The sequence below is a fragment of the Jatropha curcas genome, chromosome 2 (genome assembly GCF_041381405.1).
Source record: "Jatropha curcas cultivar XTBG-Jc1 chromosome 2, XTBG_Jcur_1.0, whole genome shotgun sequence".
Taxonomy (NCBI): Eukaryota; Viridiplantae; Streptophyta; class Magnoliopsida; order Malpighiales; family Euphorbiaceae; genus Jatropha; species Jatropha curcas.
In genome coordinates this window covers 20343230-20365613 of record NC_143152.1, presented here as the reverse complement: position 1 = coordinate 20365613, position 22384 = coordinate 20343230, and the positions used below count along the sequence as shown (strand labels likewise).

The window sequence follows — 22384 nt, the reverse complement described above, 5'->3', positions numbered from 1 at the left end:
TCGAACCGACGATTTCGGTTCCTGAAACCGTAATATGGCCACCCTTACTTTATACTCTACATTTTAAAGACAAATATTCATTCAGTTCAGATTGACATATAAATGCTTCTGTCTGTCAACGCTTTTGTGGTTTTGTCAGTTTGTGTTTTTCTTCAACAATTCCACTTCTTTGCACATCTTTCTTTTCTCTTTGGACCTTTATACAATATATACTCATATATATAAATATAAAGCTCTCATTTTGTTCTCTTCTTTTTGATTTTTATATTATATTTTTTTCCTTCTAAATTTTACTCCTGTAAATGGGATTTTTGTCTCCTCCTTTCTCTCTCTCTTTTTCATTTTTAAATTTTTTTCTCCTATCTTCATCAGTACCCTTGTCTTGACCAGTAAGACTGAGTATATATCCAATTGAAATTCACCCTTCCTTCTGCTTTTGTAGTCGCAGAAAGGGAGGCTCTCCCTCTTTCTCCTCTTTAGGGTCTGTTTGAAGGCTGGAGTAGCTATGGTGAGGAAACATGGATGGCAACTGCCAGCACACACCTTTCAGGTATGGAGTTTGAAAACATTCAAAGATGCTTCATTTCATAATTATCAACTTCTTTCGTTCTGTTTCCTGTTTCAATGTGTTTAGGTTTTCTTCAAATTACTGATTTTTGTTAATGAACGAATGCTGATGTCGTTTGTGTGTATATATTGGGATGGGTTTGTAGTTGCTGTAGCTTTATGTGTTTCTTTGCTGTTTTATCTTATTTTTGAAGGCTGGGGACATTTCTTCTTGTTGGGGGAGTAGTGTGTTACTGTAATTTCATGTCTTTGTCCACTTTCAGATGATATTGCTAGGGTTTAAAAGCTCATTTACTAGCATAAATTAGTTATACCCTGCTTGGTTGCTAAGAATACTGGAGAAAAAGGGAAAAAGAAGAAGAAAGAGTAAAGGAGTGTTCTAGAGAATTAGGACTTATTTTCTTAATGTTAGAGTGCGTTCCCGAATTCTCAAGAAATGGAAAAAATTTTTCTTTTTTCTTTTTAGTTTCCACGTTCCATCTTGAACATGAGGTAATTTATGATCTGTTATTTATAAGATTACATAAGATCTGGTTGCCAAGGAAGAAGTTCCAACTATAATAAATTGTTCAGACTTCCTGTATATGTTTCATTCAAGAACTCAAGGATGATGGTTAGACCCTGTGAATAGGCTTCAAATATCTGTCTGTATTCATGTCAAAGATTTAAGAGGATGGGGTGTGGAGGTGCTTGAGCAATCAGGTTCCTTCTCCTATATTTGCATTTGATATCAAAAGCTTTCAGATGTCTTCATTAGGTCGTATTTGTTTGTGCTGGAGATCAATTAGAGATATAACCCAAGTCTATTACCTGTACCATTTTTTTGAACAAAATTATATTCAGATAATCTCCCTTTTGGATGCTTCTTTGTTTAGAGGATGCTGTCTTACCATTTATAGGCTCTCATCCTTTAAACTTCATTTCCTTGAAGTTGAATATCCAATAGCAGGTCTTACCATTTTTGCTTAGATATGAAATACTATTTTCTCATCAGAGGAGCTTTGGAAGTTTTGAGAAATCTTTTCCTTGGAAAACTACATGAAGGAAGGGTGCATCATTCTTGTTGATTTCTTGGGTTGAGAGGATACTAGTGAGAGTAACTGCTGACAATAAAATCTTTCTATAGAAGAAGCACCTGAATCAGTTTATTGCTTGCTTTTGTGCTGTGGCTGGTGTTTTAGTGATGGATTGCTGGAATAGCGGAGGACAAGTTGAAGCAGAGGACTGTGATCTTGCACAAATAAGATGAAGTTGTTGACCTGATTCCTTGCTCTACTTTTTGCTCTCTTCAGGGAGCTTAATAGGAGGCTTTTAGGGGGAGGATTTACCTCGCATTGTTGTTTTAGATAAAAATCTTTACTACTTTTGGTATTGAGCATAGTTAGTTGTTGATATTTATGCTGTTTTAGATTTTGCACTTCCCCATGTTGTAATGAATTTTTTGTGCATAGATTGAACCCTCTTGATGCTCTTTATTGATTTTTGTTGTTGATAGAGTAAATAAAATATCATTACTTTATTGTAGTAAATGCACTAATTCTGAGAGAAGCTAGATTTAGGTCACGCCTTTATCATGGAGTGTGAAAGAGCTATGACATATACTCTCTTTAAGAATCAACCTGCTCTCTCTCTATTTCTTTTTCAATTATTTGTTTATGGAAGATGTTGGAATGTTTTAGCAAGAAACAAGGAAAAACATGTTAGCAAAGAAAAGGGTCTGCTTGATCTTCATTGGAAAATTTTGCATTAATTGTGGAAATTCAAGGGTGACTAGGATGAGGAATGAAATGCATTCATAGGAAGATGGCTTGTGTTGAGAAAAACTTGAGAGAAATGAGATTGAGGTGGTCTGTGCATGTACATTGTAGACCAATAAATGCACCTGCATGGAATGGTAAGCACATTGAAGTTGTCACAAATGAGAAAGGAAAAGACTTATCTAAGATGACACTAGTGGTAAGCCTAAATCAAGTGGAATGGGTAAAACAGATCCTTATAGCTAATCTCAGCTAGTTTAGGATTGAACCTAGGGGACTAGATCTTTATTCATCAGGGTTTATGTAGCTTTGAGTTATTGGTAACCTTCTCTTTGGCCACGATAGCCATTTAAGACAGTAATTTGGTTATTAGACTCAGATGTTGTTAACAAAGCTACATGTTATAAGTTAAATATTCTGAAAACATTTTGTGATGGTTATTGTTCAAATTACTACCGGGCATGGAGGCTTGCGGGGATACTGATGTTGTAACTGTAGCGGTGGTCTATTATATTTATTTTGGTTCTGTTAAATTCATTATTCATTTGATTTGTGATGTATTTTAGAGTTATTTAGCTGTGAGAGCTCTTATTTATTTATGCAATCGCTCATGCAATTTGTGCTAGTTTTTCTATTCCCTTTTTGATTATCCTTGCTCCTTTTCTAATTTTTCTTCATCTTCTTTCTTGTGTCTTTTTAGTCTTTCCTTTACCATAAGATTGCTGTTGGTTTTATGTTTGAGACAGCATCTATCAATAAAATCTCAATATAGCCCCCAAACACCAAAGTTCTACATATTAGCTCAAGTCTATTGATCAATCCTTCTAAACATCCTTTGATCAATCTACAGCCACTGTTGTAACTGTTGCTTCTCCCCTGTCCGATAATCTTTGAGAATAAGTGTTATTTTATTGCGGTTGTGCTGCCATGATAAATTGGAAATATGATTGAAGTTTTTGTTGATTCTTATCAGTTTCTTAACTTGCATTCTACCTGCATGTTCTTGTAGAGGTACATAATCCACTTATTTATTTGTAAAAGGTGTACATGCATTGAACTGAAAACCATGGTAAATGAGGTTTTGGAATATTATTGATAGTGCAGTTTATTGTTTATGGGAAGGAAGCACCTCCTTCAATGTAGCTCATCGAGTGGAACCAAAAAGTAGATGTTGCATTGCTGGCACATGAACTTTTCTTATATTATTTGTCTTTTTGGATCTTCTGATTGGCTTTTTATGCATTGGAATTATTATTATTTTTCCATTTAAATCATGCAGTAGTACTTTCATTTGGTAACTAATTTTCCAAATATTGGTTCTTGTGTTTGATAGGTTGTTGCTATAACTGTGTTCTGCTTATTAGTGATTGCATTTTACGCTTTCTTTGCTCCTTTCCTCGGAGGCCACATTTGGGAGTATACTCTAATTGGCACCTACTCACCAGTGGTAAGTGACTTATGAATTTCTAGGGCTTATGGCCAAAAAAATCAGAAAGAATTCATGTTCTTTTGATCGCTGGTGCTTATTTTACTATTATTAATAGTTTGTGGTACTAAATTATTTCTAACAATTGTTGCTAAAGTACTTCCTTTCCCTCCTCGGAAAATAATGATGTAGCAGATAAGTTGTTAAATACGTCTATTTATTATTTATTATTTATTTATTTTTTTAAAATTAAGATTTCTAGTTGCAGTAGAATATTAAAAAGTCTAAATTTCTTCTTAAATAAGTGACAATGAAAAGGATATTTCTTCAAGTTATTAAAATTTTGACTAAAATTCTTTGAGTTGATGATGATGGGTACTATAGCCACGAGAAAACAAGTAAGAAGTTATAATTTCAAAATTCTAGTCAGATTTAGTTTTATCTTTCTCGACTTAAAGGTTATTAAATTAATTCATCTGAGCATGCATAATTAAGGCCACATAATTTAGAGACAGAAACTAGGTGGTGGCTGTGATTGTTACAAATGTCAAAGATTTTGGCTATTATTGATCATTTTACAGCAGTGCACAAAACTAAAAGTGTATACAGTTTTGAATTCTATTTGTCCTTGGCCTTAATTTCTATTACAGTGTATTTAATATTTAGACCTTATAGTTTAGTGAAATACACAAATGAGGAGATCTATTTTCAAAATTCAATTAAATACTCCCTATATTTTATTATTGTTCAATTAAATAGTCCTTTTGCTAATTCCATTAAATTGTGATGAAATATCAATTTTACCCTTAACAGAATTTTGAATTTCATTTTATGTAAGAGTACCACTATCAAATCAAACCCTGAGTTTTGTATTTTATCCTAAATATCATCAATTCTAATTCATAAATAAAAACCATTATAAATAACAAACTATTTATATGTTTAGATTAAATTATTAGATAAAATTTAGTTAATAAAATTTGAATTATTTCCTTGTAAGAAAAAAGTTGGAACAAAAAGTGTTGTATTCAACCGTTTTTAGTTGACTAACTAAAAATTCAGCAAAATCTTAACCAAATGACTGTTTAGTTAAAAGGTAACAATATAGAGAGATTAATTAATTGATTTTTGAAAACAGAGGTCCTAACTTGTAAATATTACCAAATTATAGAGATTAAATAGTAATTCACCCTTTAATTACTTTGGCTTCAATGAATAACTTGTGGATCTTAGATGTTGGGAATACATTGGTTAAATGGACCGTATCTTTAAATAGCATTTTTTTAGATTAGTAACATTCTGGCGTATGGAATGTAGATTGCATGCTAGCATTGTTTCATGTCAATATAGATGACCGAATTTGTGATGCAGTCCTTTTTTTCACCCCCCTCCTCCTTCACAATAAAGGGCTTTATATTAAGATGATATTCTAAGTGTCAGCCCAATTATTTAGCTTTGTCTAGTATATTATTGTGGATGTACTCATTTCACGTCTGCAGGTAATGACTGCTACAGTAGGAATACAAATTTTACAAAGTACCAAGTCATCCAATTGTAGTCTGTATGCCTGATATTTCTCTCAATACCCATATTTCCTATCATGGCTTTGCAGGTACTCCTAGTTTTTATTCTTTATGTTCGGTGCACTGCAATTAATCCTGCAGATCCTGGCATTATGTCTAAATTCAATGCGGACTTGATGAATCAACCAAATATGAATCAGGGAATATTAGATAAAGATTTTCGTGGAAAATTTGATGAAACTGGAAGTGCAATGCATTCTTCCCCATCATCGGCTTCAAGAAGCTCTATGGCTGCTGCCAACTCTAGTAAGAAGAGTTCAGTGAGAGAAATTGGGAGAGTAGATCCTGTGGTTGCCAGAAAATCTTGCTATGGGTATGGAGGAATCTTCTGTGCATTGTTTGTTCATGAAGATTGCCGCAAACAGGAAGGCATAGCTGACCAACAGGGCACTGGTGAAGATGCTTTGTTTTGTACATTGTGCAATGCCGAGGTATATAAATACAATTGTGACTTCTGGATGAGAATTTTCTAGTTTTCCCTACAATAATTCTCAAATTCAGTCTCTGTACCATCTGTTTGATAATATTGATGTGGTATGTGGGGACTTCAATTTTTGCATTCTATGGACTTTTAGCAGGCAGACATATCCCTTTAAGGGCATAACCAGTGTTGACACCATGTCCTTTCCTGTGATATCATTGTTGGTTATATTCTCCATAGAACAAAAAAGATAATGATGGCCTTCTCCAGTTATTGGACATAATGATTGGTGTCTTAAGCAAATAAAACTTATGTTCCTTATTCACCGTAAGATTTTTAAAATCTGCAGGTACGCAAATTCAGCAAACACTGCCGAAGTTGTGATAAATGTGTTGATGGTTTTGATCACCATTGTCGGGTACTTGTTGTTTCTGTTGTTCTTTGCAGGCTTTGATCCTGAATATCTTTTAATGTGTTCTAAAGTAAACAAAATATATTTCTCTTGAAACTAACATAGCCTCTGGTGTGGCTGCAGTGGCTTAACAATTGTGTTGGTTACAAAAATTATGTGACTTTTATTTCTCTGATGGCCACTAGTCTTGTTTGGGTATGTATTGCACTCCAACTTATGTGAATTTATTTCACATACCTTCTTTTTTTGTATGGGTATGTGTTCGGCTCTTGGAAATTTTTCTTCTGAAAAATAATTCTTTAAAATAATAACATATCCCTTCTCTCTCCCTCTACTGCTTTGCAGCTTGTACTTGAAGCTGGAGTTGGGATTGCCGTACTAGTGCGATGCTTTGTTAATAAGAAAAATATGGATGCTGAGATTGTTGAAACACTTGGAAATGGTTTCTCTCGAGCTCCTTTTGCGACCGTTGTGGTATATATGGACTATCCTAAGAGAAAAGCTGGTATCTCATAATTCACTTTATATTTATCAGATTTTTGTTTTTGATTTTGGATTTCAATTGGTGCAGGCTGTGTGTACTGCAGTCTCACTTTTGGCATGTATCCCTCTGGGTGAACTTTTCTTTTTCCACATGATATTGATTAGAAAGGTTTGTGGTAAAGAGAGTTGGTATTATTTTCATTTTTCTAGTTCTTGTGTTGGTTGCTGAGAATGTGGACCAGGGGAAGTTAAAATTTGAAATATAAAAGTATATTACAATGCTAGTTGTAAATTATGTATCATTTCAGCAACTAAATTGAGTTTAAAAAATGAAAGAGATAAATTCAAATTATAATGGTAGTGAGGAAATTTTCTGCAATCTAAATCTTTCTTGTTTTCTTTTCCTTTTTCTTTCTTTCTTTCTTTTTTTTTTTTTAAATACCCTGAACTAGGGTATTACAACCTATGAGTACGTTGTGGCAATGAGAGCAATGAGTGAAGCACCTGCTGGTGCATCTGTGGATGAGGAACTGCCAAATATTCCATACTCTCCAACAGGATCTGCTACTACAGGATTCAGTGGTGGAAGTTCGCTTGGCCTACAGTACAAGGGCGCGTGGTGTACCCCTCCCAGGGTATTTGTGGATTATCAGGTATTACCTCTTGGTACTTAGGCCTTGTCTGGTTCACAGAATGGAATAACAAGAAATAGAATATCTATTACATGTAGTGTAATACATATTCTTTACTCTCTATGCATGTGCTTTGTAGATTTGAAGAATTTTATTTCATGTGACAAACTATTACATGCTTAGAAAAGCTATGGTATTCCCTTCCTATTCTATGTTATTCCTTGAACCAAAAGAGGCCTTACTGTTATTCTTTTTGTTTTATGCATTTCACTTATGCAAAAAATACTGGTTAGGTTTAAAGGTTCCTTAATCGGCAATATCGCTGACTGAAGAATGTTGATGCCAGTGAGGAAGAATAGTTGAAGTTCTTAACTATATTGGCATAATAAAAGGAACAAAAAAAAAAAAAAAAAAAAAAAAAAGAACTTGCTCTTAACTCTCTGGCAGGAGCATGGTGATATCTTGCCATGTGGTTAGGACTCCCCCAGGAACAATGCTAAATCTTTTTACTCCTGCTTTGGAACAAGGCTCAGTGGTGGTGGTTGTTGTTGTGGTTTGAAAAAAGTGCTAAATTGTAGAGTTTATTTTGTACTTAACATTTTCATGTTTAGAAATTAGAAATTGTTCATTTCGGTTTTTCAGATTTAATTTTATATAATTGAATATAATTATATAAAATTCTATCAAAATAGGTGGATTTCCAAATAAATTTCACCAAACTAACAAAACAAATGACCATACAATCTTTTTTTTTTCTCCTCTTTCCCTTTTCTCCCCTCTCTCTCTCATTTTTCTATCATTTAGGTGTTCTTTCTATTGACTATAACTAGGATATATATTTGTTTTTTTAGTTGGGTGTTAATTTTTTTCCAACAAGTTATGATATTGAGGATATTTTAGGGAATAAGGACAAAAATAATTCAACTCTAGATTCATTCCAAACATTATAATGTGGATTCTATTTAATGTTTTAAGTTTTATCATTCCAAACGTGAGAATTCATTTATAAATGAGTTCTATTTGGAATTCATTTACAAATTAATTCTGGATTTCTAATTTGTTTGTTCCAAATTGGCAATTAGGTCATATGGTGTAAAATTGCGTTTCATCTAAAATGTATAGTGCCACGAATGAGAATAAAATTAGATGAACCTTTATCAAACATATGTTTTTTTTTTATTTTATTTGGAAATATCGAATTAAATATCTCCTTCTGTAATTTCTTTTTAATTGTTTTTGAAGTATATCCAGTATTTCTTTGTTTGATCATTTGTTAATATCCCCTTTCTCTCTCTCCCTCTCCTCTTTCTCTTTTAATTCTACTAAAAATTTCCAAACAAGTTTCACTCTGTCAGTTCGGGCGTTCCTTATTCATGTTTGGGTTAGATCTCATTTGTTTTTCTGCATCAATACTTTAACCATGTTGATATGAAAGACTGATTACATTATTCCCAGCTTTGAATTTTTCCTACTTAGATGTCTCACATGCTGTTTGAATTAATTCATGTCGTGTAGAAGACTAGATGTTCATTTACAAATGGAACTTGGTATTAACTTGACCCAACTTTCACCTTCATTCTGCCATGATTTGTATAGGGTTTTGTGTCTGTACTTAGATCAGCACAAGTTTTTCAGAGAATGCCAATTTCAATACTTGATAGAAAGCTGCTTTCCCTTTGTACAGATGCTATACTTTGTCTTTTGATTTGAAGTTATTTAAAATTCTGAACTATAGAATTGAAAATAACTTGCTACAAGCTTCTGATCTTATCAGTTATATGATAACTGCTTCCAATTTTGGCTGCATCAGGATGAAGTTGTACCACACCTGGAGCCTGGGATGGTCCCATCCACTGTTGATCCAGATGCAGCTGGAGTTGCAGAAAGAGGGAACAGGTTACCAAAAAGGCCCGTTCGACTTAGTGCTTGGAAACTTGCAAAGTTGGATTCCACTGAAGCAATGAGAGCAGCAGCTAAGGCCAGGGCATCGTCATCAGTTTTAAAGCCTGTTGATAACCATCGTTTACCTGATCCCGAGTGTAGCTCTAGCGGCAACATGAGCATCAGAAGTAGTGTGAGCACTGACACAGGGCCAAACAAAGAGATCAAGAATGACTTGAAATTAGCTACCCTTGGAAACTCTTTTGCCCCAAGTCAAGGTAGCAGGGATGAGTATGAGACAGGGACTCAGAGTGTTAGTAGCTTCAGTAGTCCAAGCCACATTCATGAGTCAGTCACACTTAGCCCTCTTCCACATGCTCATGGTTTAGGTTGTTTTAGTGCAGCAACTTCAGTCCCCGGCTTTGATCCTGATCATGCTGCCGCTCCTGTAGCTTCTAAGCCACATTTTCTTGCTGGAAGCAACCCGTTATTGTATCCTACATCCGGAATTGATGAAAAGATTATGCAGAAGGGGACCAGTACTGATCCATTACTTCTTTCAGCACCAGCTACTTCACTTCTTAGAGATGTTAAAAGAACATCTGTTGTTTGGGACCAAGATGCTGGCAGGTATGTATCGGTTCCTGTGTCAGCTTCTGAAGCCAGAAACAAATCAGCAATGCACGTAGGATTGGCAAGACCTAGCATAGAAACGACCAACCAGGGCAGGAATCCAGTAATTCCACCACAAGAGCCTTCATCTTCATCAGCCAAGCCTCTAGCTCAGCAACCTGAGAAGCTGATGTATACAGGGGACTCTATTTTCTTCAGTGGCCCACTTTTAAGTGTTCCATCTAGGGATGGTTTCAGAAATGGAGAAGCTGCAGGTTCACGAGAGGGCCAACAGAGGTTGGCACTCAACTTGCCTAGGGAATCTAGATTCAAAAGAGATTCAGCCTCGAACCAACTTCCTGTGTTTGTTCCTGGGGGTTCAGAGCAGAACCCTTCTTTTGGGTCCGGTCTCAGAAAGACTTAACAAAGTTCTAACTGGAATTATGTAATTTTTGGTGGGTAGAAAAGTGATGAGCTTGAAGAAGAAACCTCTGATGGGAGGATCTCAGCAACCCCAGGAACCTTGCAACTTTGAGCTTTTGTAAATCTGTGTTGTGAGGTTCGAGCGGTTTCTTCTTTGGAAGAAATTGATGGTTGAACAGTTACCTTGTTCAGGTGAAGAATGGAAAATTGGAAATGGAAGCTGATCTGAACAACTCATTTCTCTAACATTTTGGCTGAAGGGGTTTCTTTGAAGTTCTTTACAAGCCTGTAAAATTGGCTTCATTGACGAGTCCCAGAAGACTAACCATTCAACTCTTTTTATTCTTCTTAATCCTACTATTTTGTGATGCTTGAGTGGATATTTGATTTGCATTCCACTGACCTTGGACATTTCTTTTTATGAATTTATCTGACATTCATTTCTCTATCACTTGTATATGGAATAGGGGTGCAAATGGAAGGAGATATATTTAAAAAGTATTGATTAGAGAAATGAAGACTTGGAAGGTAATAACTGCGACCGACATCCTTCTAGTTCTAGGCCAAGTTTAGCTGGACCTTTGGTTAATTAATTTTATCATATTGGCTTTGTGATTTCTTTAGCATGTTAAATGCAATTGAGGTTTTGTTTTTGTTATTGTTTTCTCTCTATCAAATGTCAAAGAAAAGTTTATTATTAAAATATATTTATTTTATTATTTTACAATTTAAAAGAAAATTGTAAGTGTTATAAAATAATAAAAAAAAATAAGGAGAAATAAAACAAGAATAGAGAGAATGTGAAAGTGTACTTGTTATTGATGAGAAGCCATATATATATAGTTATATAAGTGAAACTCTAATAGAGTTTTATACAAATTAGGAAGATGGAGATCACAATAATTAAGAATATAGATTTTCAGTCCATATAGGACGTTCACTTATTTCATAACACTTTCCTTGGATGTCTATTCTTCAAAGAATATTTCTCGTTAAAATCTTATTAAGAAAAAAACCTTGTGGGAAAAAAATTTTAATGAAGAAAAAAGAGTACATTATTTTTTTCTTAAATATGCGTTGAAATATTGCCTCGTTAAAAACCTTTATCAAGAAAACCCAGTGGGAAAAACCTTGGTTAATGGCAAAAGAGTACAGTGGATATTTACTTTCCTCATGAAGATAAACATTGAGATCTTTGAGTTTTTGTCTTCCAATTTTGTATTCCAATTTTGTATCAGTCCTTCAAAACCTTGTAATAGAAAGGTTGTAGTAGAAGTGCTTTGATGAGCAAATCAATAATATTGTCGCTTGAGTGGTTGAACTTCAAGATCATCATTCTTTTGTAGATCATGAGCAAAAAAGAATTTTTGTAAAATATCTCTATAAAATATTGTAGAAATTTCTTTCTCTATAAGTAGACTGCATGTACTTTGGACATATTGAAATATTTATCTTCATCAAATAAATTATCGTCTTTCTCTATGAGTTGCTAAAATTTCTTCATGGCTAAAAAAAGTGGTAGCAATATTTCATTTTTTGAATGCCATAAAATAATTGTACCTCCACATATAAATAAATGACTTGTTTATGATCTAACATAATGTGGATTAGATAAATAACCTGCATTTTTATATCCAATCAAATTTAATTTTGACATGTTAGTTATAATATAACTCATATATATCATTAAATGGAGATATCAAAATACATATTTAACTCTATTCAATTTATTCATATTCAAGAAGAACTATATCTTGCAAATAAATTTTATAAAATGCTTATGTTAAGTTATATGATTAGCAAGATATATTAGCATTTTTATTGCACTAAGATATGATACTTTAGGACCAATAAGTTCATAATTTTTTCAAAATGGAAAATGGTCATCTTCTCATCAAGTGACCTTTTAGCCATTATCATCCACATAATATCATTTTAATAACTTAGCCATATATGTGGATTCATAAACAAAATTTCGTTTATAAAATGCTCGATCTTCAGGCTAAGACAACTTTATATTCTCAATGTTTTTCATCTGAAACTCTTCCTTTGAAGAATTTATAATCTTTGGAAGCTCTTCAGGAGTTCCAATAATGTTCATAAACCAAATAATGACAAATTCATATCTAAATCTCTTTATGAACATATAACATCATTATTATAATATTCTTTCAATAAATATTTTCTAATTAAGAGATTACCGTACTCATGATAACGTATAAAGTAAATATCAAAAGTATGAAAGCATATGAATTTCAACAAAAAAATATTATAAATATAATATAATCATAAAATAATATAATATTTTCTTAGCCATAAATATCATTAAGACGATTATACTATATGTATTGAGATTTCTTTATTCCATATAGAAATCTTGAATCTATTTTTCGGGGTCTTAATTTGCTTGCTTCAAGCATTTTTTCATTATTTCATTGATATCATTATCCACTAATCCATATAGAGCTTTATATAATTAGATTGAATAAATTTCTCGAGAATTTAACTTTATGCTTCAAGCAATTAAAATCCTTTAGGAATTTTCATATAGATATCTACATCAAGTTAGCATATAAATAGACAGCCATTAATTCATTAGACGCGTTTAGAATTTTCATAAATTGTCAGACTAATTAAATATCAAATTATAATTACGTCCACCACATGAGAGCATTTATCCTCACAATCAATGCCAGTTCTTTACAAAAAAACTTGTGTAACAAGTTTGCTTTATATCTCATGACCTCATTTCAATTTCCTATAAATACATATTGGTATTCTACTGACTTGACATCTCTTGATATTTATATTAAAACTTCAAAATTAACTTTGCAAATAAAATTAACTTTGCAAGTAAATTAAATGCCACGTACGTCGTTCTATTTTGGCCAATCAATTTTATATTTATATTCTCTAATAGATAATATGCTCAAGATCCTCGTCATTTTTCATAATTTCATGCGCTATATTTACTATCGACGTTTATTTTATATCGGTTCTATACTTGTCCTGGCATGACATAATTTATAGAGATCTCATAATTTTTATTGATTTCAAGTACCTGAGTTTCTTTGCGAAACTCATTAGTCATGTGTAGGAACTTCTTCCATAATTTGCTCTTCTAGAGCTTAACTATCTTGAATATTTGCTCCTTTTTTTTTCTAGGATTTTTTCCTTGGAACTGATTGGTCTACCACGCTTCAAACAGTTTGTCCTTCAGGGACTTTAATTCTAATAGGAGCATTTTGCAGCTAGTATGTGAGATTTAATTATCTCCTTTTGGATCAGTAAATATATCTAGCAACTAATTTGCAATATTTTGCAAATGAATTATCTTTTGAAATTTTTAAATGTATATTGCCTTACATGAGGATCAAGATATAATAACGATAATTCATTTTCAACTAATTTATTCTTCTAGCTACTTATTTTGTCCCCCTAATGTCGGGATCCATAACAACTTGCAAATTTGGCCATAATAACTCTCTTATTTTGAAAGTTTTAGATAAATAGATGTAAATTCATACTCGATATATTTTTCAACCTCCTTTGAGGATCCATCATAGTGCATTGTGGTGGAGCAATTAGAACATACGCCATACATTCAAAAAATTTTTGGATGGGTAATATTTGGTTCTTGATCCAAAACCAATTATAAAGTGGAGAACTTGTAATAACTTATTGGCCTGATGCGAGTAAGTGCTACTACATATAATAGCATGCTGCTCTACAAAATAGAGAGTTTTGTTCTCATAATAATTGTCTTTCAATTAATTGTAATCATTTAACAAATGATTCTACTAAATCATTTTGAGCATAAATAAAAAACAACAACTGGTTGCCCTATAATTATTTCAATCAACACATGCCATAGTCATTAAATGCCTGATGTGTAAATTCACCGTCATTCTCAAGATAAATTATCTTAAAAGCATAATATGGAAATTGTATTCTTAATCAAATTATTTGCACAAATAATCATACAAACTTCAGGTTGCATGTTGACAATGATATTTGCAAACTTGCAAGTTAGTAATACTTGTGTAACTATCTTTTGGATGTATCCATAAAATATCTAAATAATCCACATGATGGATGAATTGATCAATAATTTCACTTTATATATTTCAGAAAATGTAAGCAGTTCTTTTAAACTCTACTTGGTAATTGCTAAATAATTAATTTGCTTTGAGAACAAATTAAATATGAAAAATTCATTACAGTTCAAAAAACTTCTGATTCTTCAATAAATATCCATATAAGGATTAAATTTTTCTTTTCACATCATTATTGATCGGGATAGTCCAACCGATCATGCCAAACAATAAAGTACTTAGATTTGTAAACTTTCGGTTTACAATCATATTTATTTCAATCATTATCTCTATATGATATCCATTTTGATGAATATCTTTGGAATGATGCATTATGCATTGTTAACATACAATAATAATATATATATTAAATTATAATAAAACACTTCTAAATAAACTCTAACTAACATATAAATTAGGATTCCTAATATCCTTATTCAACCATAATTATCTCTGCACCAATATAAATATTCTCAATTAAGCATACAAGGGGCTAATTCACAATTTATTCACTACTCAATTTCTGAGAGTTTAACAATTGGTGCGGTGAGCGTGGAACACACCATTCAACCCTAAAAAAATCTCTCAGCTTTTTCCTCTTTGATACGATGGCTAACGATCCCACTGAGTATCTCAATACAGAAGGCTAGGGAAACACCTATGGCAGAGTAATGGAGCAACCTACAGTAGCTCCTCCAACAACTACCAATCCCCAGGTACCGGTCGCCCTGGCCTAAGCTTATTCACAATTCACCACCGTCTTGAAACACCTCCTAGACACCTCCCACCCTAACGGCGAACTGATCCAGCCAACCAAACAAATGAATTCTCACCACCAAGAACACAACATACCTCCACCATCGCCCAAATCATGAAACAGTTATGTAATAATCTTATTTTTGGTGTTAATGAAGATAACTTATATTCTAATTGTTGCATTCTTTGCTTTCAGCAGTATCTCCTTTTATTATGTCAATGTTAGAATTACTTTCTCTTTTACCCAATTCCAAACCTTGAATAATAAAGGCCTATTTTGGCGAATTGTGTATGTCCGAGTGGAAAGACTTAGTTGCAGGATTGTTTAGGATCGCTTAAGTTCATATAGCGAACTAGATATGTCCGAGCAGATGTACTTAGATAAAGGACCACTTAAGTCCTAATAGCGAACTAGGTATGTCCGAGCGGATGAACTTAGATGAGGGACCGGTTAGGTCCATATGGCGAACTAAGAAAAATGCAAAAAAGTTTCTAAGTAAAATCCTTCACAAAAAACTTAATGCATCATGTCTTTCTTACCCTTATAAGGCATGATGCATTAAGTGAAAAAACCTAAGGTCCCTTTATTATTAAATATAAAGTTATTTTACATCTTATTTGGTGGAAATACAATATGCCTTCTTTAGATTATCTGCGTTTCATGTCCTAGGAAAGTCAGCTCCTTCAATCTCCCTAAGTTTATATGTGCCCTAGCCTAACCACTTTGAAACTTCATAGGGACCCTCCCAACTCTGTCCTAACTTGCCCATGCTCATCGAGGCTTTGGTTATTTTCACCTTTCGCCATACTTTATCCCCCTCTTTGAACTTTCTACCTTGAACCTGCCTGTTGAAGTACCTTCTCATCATTTGCCTGCATGCTTCAGCTCGAACCACAGCATCCTCTCTAAGCTCCTCTGCTAAGTCTAAGCTGATTCTTAGATTCTCATTGCTGCTGAGCTTCTCATATGCTCTTGTCCTTTTGCTGGGTATACCTATTTTTACCGGTACCACTACTTCTGTCCTATATAACAGGCAGAAAGGGGTTTGCCTTGTTGCTTACCGAGGTGTAGTTTTGTAAGCCCATAGCACGCTGTTTAGTTTGTCTGCCCAATTAGCTTTCTCTCCATCTAATCTCTTCTTTAAGCCTTATAAGATGGTTCTATTGGTGACTTCGGTAACGCCATTAGTTTACAAGTGAGCTACCAAGGTAAAATGGAGTCCAATGTGCCAATCTTCATAAAAAGATCTGAAGGCTCTCGAGTCGAAATAATTTCCCTTGTCAGTGACAATCTTATGGGGCATACCATACCTGAATATCATATTGTTCCTAAAGAAGCTAATGACTCGCGCTGGGGTGATGGTACTGAGGGCCTCGGCTTCTACCCATTTGGAGAAATGATCAATTACAACTACCACAAATTTTCTTTGCCCTGTTGTTGCAGGAAAAGGTCCTAGAATGTCTATCCCTCACTGAGTGAAAAGCCAGGCTAAACCTAAGTGTTGTAGTTCTGAAGAGGGCTTTCTAGGCACACGATCATATTTTTTATAAGTAATACAATGGCGAACATAGTGTGAATACTCAAATTTTGAGGCTTCTCATGTTGCTGGTGGCATGTGAAACTCTTTAAATGGAGGAAAACACGCTGCTACAGTGCCATGCCAATTAGTTTGACTTTGCTACAGTAACTTTGACTTTTCTATAGTAACTTTGACTTTGCTGCAGCAACTGTGCAAACAGTCCGGCCGGACCGGAGGCCATTTTGGACATTTACTGAAAATATGTTTATATGGTACTTGAAACGTTCGGAATTTCACGAGGATCGCAGAACCGGTCCCGGAATGATTTTTGGAGGTCGGAAACTCCCAAAAAAGCTCCCGGAGCGAGACATGGTGGCCACCACCAGCTACGGCGGCGCCGGCAGCAAGACACGGCGGCTCCGGCCGCCGGACACGGCGGCAGCTGCCGCCCAGCATGGGCGGCACCTGCCGCCCCACCGACTGGCCGGCACCTGCCGCCCTCCCAGGCGGCACCTGCCGCCCCACCGACTGGGCGGCACCTGCCGCCCTCCCAGGCGGCACCTGCCGCCCAGCCTCTTGGGCGGCAGCTGCCGCCGAGCCAGGCGGCACCTGCCGCCCTGGACCCGAAAATGGCCTATAAATAGACCATTTTCAGCCTATTTCTGGTACCCCTGTCTGTGTTGACGGACGAATCCTTCTCCCTCTCATGCTCCTTGCGTTTTCTTTACCGCTTTTTGCATTTAATTTAATTTTTATTGCATTTTTATTGTGATATTTGGACATTAAAATTAAACAAATTAAAATTAATTAATATTTCCTAAGCGAGGAGCTTAATCTGGAGTTAAGAAGCGGTCGTCGATTAAATCAGGTATGTAAACAAAACTCTGCCTATTTAATTTTAGCACTTCATGCATATTTCTCTTCTACTCTTAATAATTCTACAATTGCATAAATGCATCCACGTCATTATTTTTGATAAATAAACTGCCTTAATTAATTTGATTAAGCTTAAATGCCCGGTTAATCAATAATCGTGGTATTAAAGTTTAAATCCGACAATATTGGCTAAAAGAGCCTAGTTAATTAATAACTACGGTTCAATTGCCTTATTTCGAATAAATCTGGCTTAAGTCCAATCAATCAATAATTGTGGCTAAAAGCCTTAATCGATCACGTTTCGACAATAAATTGTGATTAATCTCGAACGCCCGATTAATTGATAATCGTGGCATTAAAGCCTAAATCACACATTTTTGGCAAACTAATTGCCTAAAACAACACATTTTGGCCAAAGGCCTTAAAATCAACCATTTTGGCGACAATCGCCTAAATCGCACATTTTTGGCAAACTAATTGCCTAAAACAACACATTTTGGCCAAAGGCCTTAAAATCAACCATTTTGGCGACAATCGCCTAAATCGCACATTTTTGGCAAACTAATTGCCTAAAACAACACATTTTGGCCAAAGGCCTTAAAATCAACCATTTTGGCGACAATCGCCTAAATCGCACATTTTGGCAACAATTGCCTAAATCAAATCATTTTGGCTAAAAGCCATTAAAATCAACATTTTTGGCTAAATGCCTTAAAACCAACTTTTTTGGCGACGAACGCCTAATCGAATCAATCGATCTTTTGGCAAAATGCCTAAACAAAAATGCACGAAGCATACACACAATCATGCATAAAGCATACACACAAAAAAGCACAAAGCATACACAAAATCATGCACAAAGCATACACGCAAGATGCACAAAGCATACTCAAATTCATGCACAAAGCATACACACTCATGCATAAAGCATACCCATTCAAAGCCCTTCAAAGAAGGCCTATCGAACTACGTTGACTTTGATCTTCCATTCAAACGGAAGTACGTAGGCACGTTCGGGATTTCACCCCGGGTGGCAAGTCGAAATCATCAAAATCACATAAACATTTCATTTGGTCCAATTACATCATTCACCTTGCAAAGCATTCATTCATCGGTTAGTTCATCAGCATGACATAGTCTCGGGATCCATCTCGGGTTCGTAGACCATGCTTTAAACATTGGGTTAATTAATCTAATAATTAGGTTAATTAAAAATTGGAGTCACTTAGGGTTTTTTCCTAGTTTACCCTAAAATAATTAAACAAGGTGGCGACTCACACACATCACGTGTATTTCTTCTCATTCATCATATGCATCACATGCCTATGACATTTGGGGAAGGGGTTCACAGTTTGGCGACTTCACTGGGGAATTATGTAATCATTTTGCATAAAGCGGACTACGATTGTTGTGTAAACTAACCCGCCCTTCTTTAGGGTATTATTTTACAATGCTTTGTTTTGCAGGGTATCCTAGCACGAATCAAGTGTTCTTTCTTTAAGAATACTTGATGAGGAAAATTGAACTTAATTGAAAAATTTAATTAAGACATTAAAACTTGTTGATTTATTTGCACGATTGAGAATCCTTTTCTCCATTGCATAAAGAAATGAACTTCAAATGAATTTCTTCTCTTTCTGTTCAAACTTCTAAGTCTGGATAGCAAGTAGCGCTGATCGGCAGGTCTCTTTGATTATGCCGACGGACAGCCAAAGCGTCCTCCCTGTTACCGCAAACCATCTCTAATCCTTTTGGAGGTGGCCCATGAGTATGCGTACCGTTGGACCCACGCGAAACTCATTGTTTCACATGTGGTTAGGTATATCAATGCTCAAGGTTCAAGGGTCCCTTAATAAGCCAATTCTCTATTTGTGTCATAGCCTATAGAACCTATCCTTTAGGACTGTATGCACCCGATGATGCTGAATCATTCCATTAAAAATGGATTATGTTGTGATGTTGTGCGCATTCACGCATTCATCCCATATTTCAAAAAAAAAAATTTTTTTTCCATTTCAAAGTTGGAAAATCACATTTTGGTCCCTGAGACCTGAAAATTCACAATTTTGGTCCCTAAGACCTGAAAACTTACATTTTGGTCCCTAAGACCTGAAAAATCACATTTTGGTCCTAAAATTTCCGATTTGGCCACAAAGGCCTAAAAATTCACATTTTGGCCATAGAGGCCCAAAAAATCTCGATTTGGCCATGAAGGCCCAAAAATTCCCAATTTGGCCCCAAAGGCCCAAAAAATTCACAATTTGGCCTAAGGCCCAAACATTCACAAATTGGCCACTAAGGCCCAAAACTTCACAATTTGGTCACAGAGGCCCGAAAATTCACAATTTGGCCACAGAGGCCCGAAAATTCACAATTTGGCCACTAAGGCCCAGAAACTCACATTTTGGCCTCTAAGGCCCAAAAAATCTTGATTTGGCCCTAAAGGCCTGAAAATTCCCATTTGGCCCATAAGGCCCAAAAATTCACGATTTGGCCACTAAGGCCCAAAAACTCACATGTTGGCCTCAAAGGCCCAAAAATTCACATTTTGGCCCCTAAGGCCCAAAAAAAAAATTTTCTTGAGAACTTAGGGCCTTTCGAAAAGTCGAGGTATCCAGCCCTAAACATTCTACCTTACATATCATATCCCGTTGGGTCCTATCCTAGGTGTCCTAGCATACCAACATTACCCTACCTCACAGTATCTCACATCCCCTATGAAAACACCTTATATAGGATAGTCTAATCATTTTGACTATGTCCTTTCATAGGTACCCCTCCAAAGACCACCTGCACCCGAAACGCCAACTGAGCTCTCACCCACAAGACCAATTTCACCAACCGCACCAATGGCATCACTCACCGACATCCAAAACCTCATTGAACAACTGGAAGCCAGAATGGAGGCTAGAATGAATGAGGCATTGGCTGCCCAAAGAATTGCCCTATTAGCTGAACTAGGCGGTAGTAATGGAAATGGGGCTCCAGTTGGGGGAAATGGTAATGCTGCCTCCAATCAAGGACCTGATGCTACATCTGCATCCTCAAACCCTATCCCTAACTTGGAAGAAATGCCCTCCAAAACTGCTTCTGAGTTGGAAGCTCAGAAAATGAGAGAAAAACTGGAATTGTTAGAAAGATCTGTTACTGCCCTTAAAACACACAAAGAAGTGGTGGACATGGACTCCTTGTCCTTGTTCCCCAAAGCAAGATTACCTACAAAATTCAAGATGCCCAACATGGATAAGTTTGACGGAACCACTTGTCCCAAAACGCACCTGAAAATGTATGTGGGTGCCCTTAATCCCTTTGGCCTGAACAGCGAGCTCCTTGCTCAGTTGTTTCAGCAATCTTTGACTGGTGCTGCATTAAGATGGTTTGTAAGCTTGGATCATTCCAAAATGAAGAATTGGGAGGACATATGCAATGCTTTCAACACGCAGTATCATTATAATATCGAAGTGGATGTTACCCGGAGGGAGCTAGAAACCACTAAACAAAAGAACAATGAGCCCTTCTCCTCATTCCTTTCGAGGTGGAGAGCCAAAGCTGCTCAAATGATCAACCGACCCTCTGAACAGGAACAAGTTGACATAATAATCAAGAATTTACTGCCTGTCTACCAGTCACAGCTTCAAACACAGTACTTGCCTACGTTCCAATCGCTCATTGCGACTGCAACTAAGGTGGAAGACTTAATCCAGTTGGGTCGGCTCAAAGAAGACTCATACAAGAAGCAGAATCATGCTGGGTCCAGTGAGACAAATGAAATAGCCGGTATAATCCCCACGAATCCTTTACGTGTTGGGAATTTGGGAAACAATCAGCCAAGGAGGTAATATACTGATCTCGGCATGCCAATCCTTTTGGTATTCCGAGAAGCAATGAAAGCAAATTTACTGAAGCCCTTAGAAGCAAGGCCATTACCAAACCCCCTGCCCCGGAATTTCAAAGCCAATGAATACTGTGAGTACCATCAAGGACATGGGCATAAGACCGAATCATGCTGGACTTTGAAAAACCGTCTACAAGACCTGGTTGACAATGGGTCTATCATCCCCAAGAGCAAGCTGAATGACAACCAATCCCTTGCCTAACCATGGGATTAATGCAAAAAAAAAAAAAAAAATTGCTGAACAAGAATCGTTCGATCCTTTCGAACTTTTCTTAGAAATGAATGAAGTTTGTGTCTGAGAAGGTTGAGATCAAACCTCCAAAAGAACAAAAGAATTGTTCAAGACCAACAACAACATGTCTGATTGATTGAAGCATCAAGAAGAACAAAGTCACTACAGTCAATCCGATCCTAGTCCATCATAGTCCACCTAGAGTCTATCTTTTAGGGCCTAGTTTCTTTTTTCTTTTCATTTTCATTTCCATTCAAGTTTTCATTCAATTTAAATTTGTAAATCTAAGTGTCTTTTGTACACAAATTTTGTCTTATCAATAAAAAGGGATCAGTTTACGTTCCAATCATGTTTATACTCTCTCTCTATCTTTTCCTGTGAAAGCACAAAAAAAAAATCAAAAAAATAAAAAAAAATGAAAATGATGATAAAAAAAAAGATAATAAAAATTGGCAAAGAAAAATGCATTCATCCATTCATTTGCTCTGCATCAATCAAAGCTGGGGGCATCTTAAGAAGCACCATCAAAGGGGAAGTTTTGAAGGGTAATCATGGAAAGGATCCAGCAAAGGGTACGCAAGACTTCAAACAGTACCGAGACAAAGCCGATTGAAGGGGTTAGGGCCAGAATGGTTTCTCCGAAAACCCAAGGATGGAAGATGCTCCGATAGAGAGGTGTCTGAATTTTGAGCTTAAAAGCAACAGAATAAAGAAGTTATGCTTGGAATTGGGTTGGGTCTGCACGAAGTCGCAATGCTATCCATACACTACTCAAGTCATCTCAGAATCAAGTTGCCTCGAAATTCTTTATGGA

General features: G+C 35.6%; 1 protein-coding gene across 1 annotated transcript; it reads left to right on the top strand.

Moving 5' to 3' along the window:
* The first annotated feature begins 232 nt into the window (after positions 1-232).
* On the top strand, positions 233-10855 carry LOC149498367 (DHHC-type zinc finger family protein). The gene is made up of 9 exons (XM_089718060.1): positions 233-550; positions 3658-3771; positions 5363-5764; positions 6104-6172; positions 6290-6361; positions 6512-6640; positions 6738-6818; positions 7102-7302; positions 9092-10855. The coding sequence occupies exons 1-9, from the start codon at positions 506-508 to the stop codon at positions 10196-10198; spliced, it is 2220 nt and encodes a 739-aa protein (XP_089574186.1). The 5' UTR covers positions 233-505; the 3' UTR covers positions 10199-10855.
* The last annotated feature ends 11529 nt before the right edge of the window (positions 10856-22384 follow it).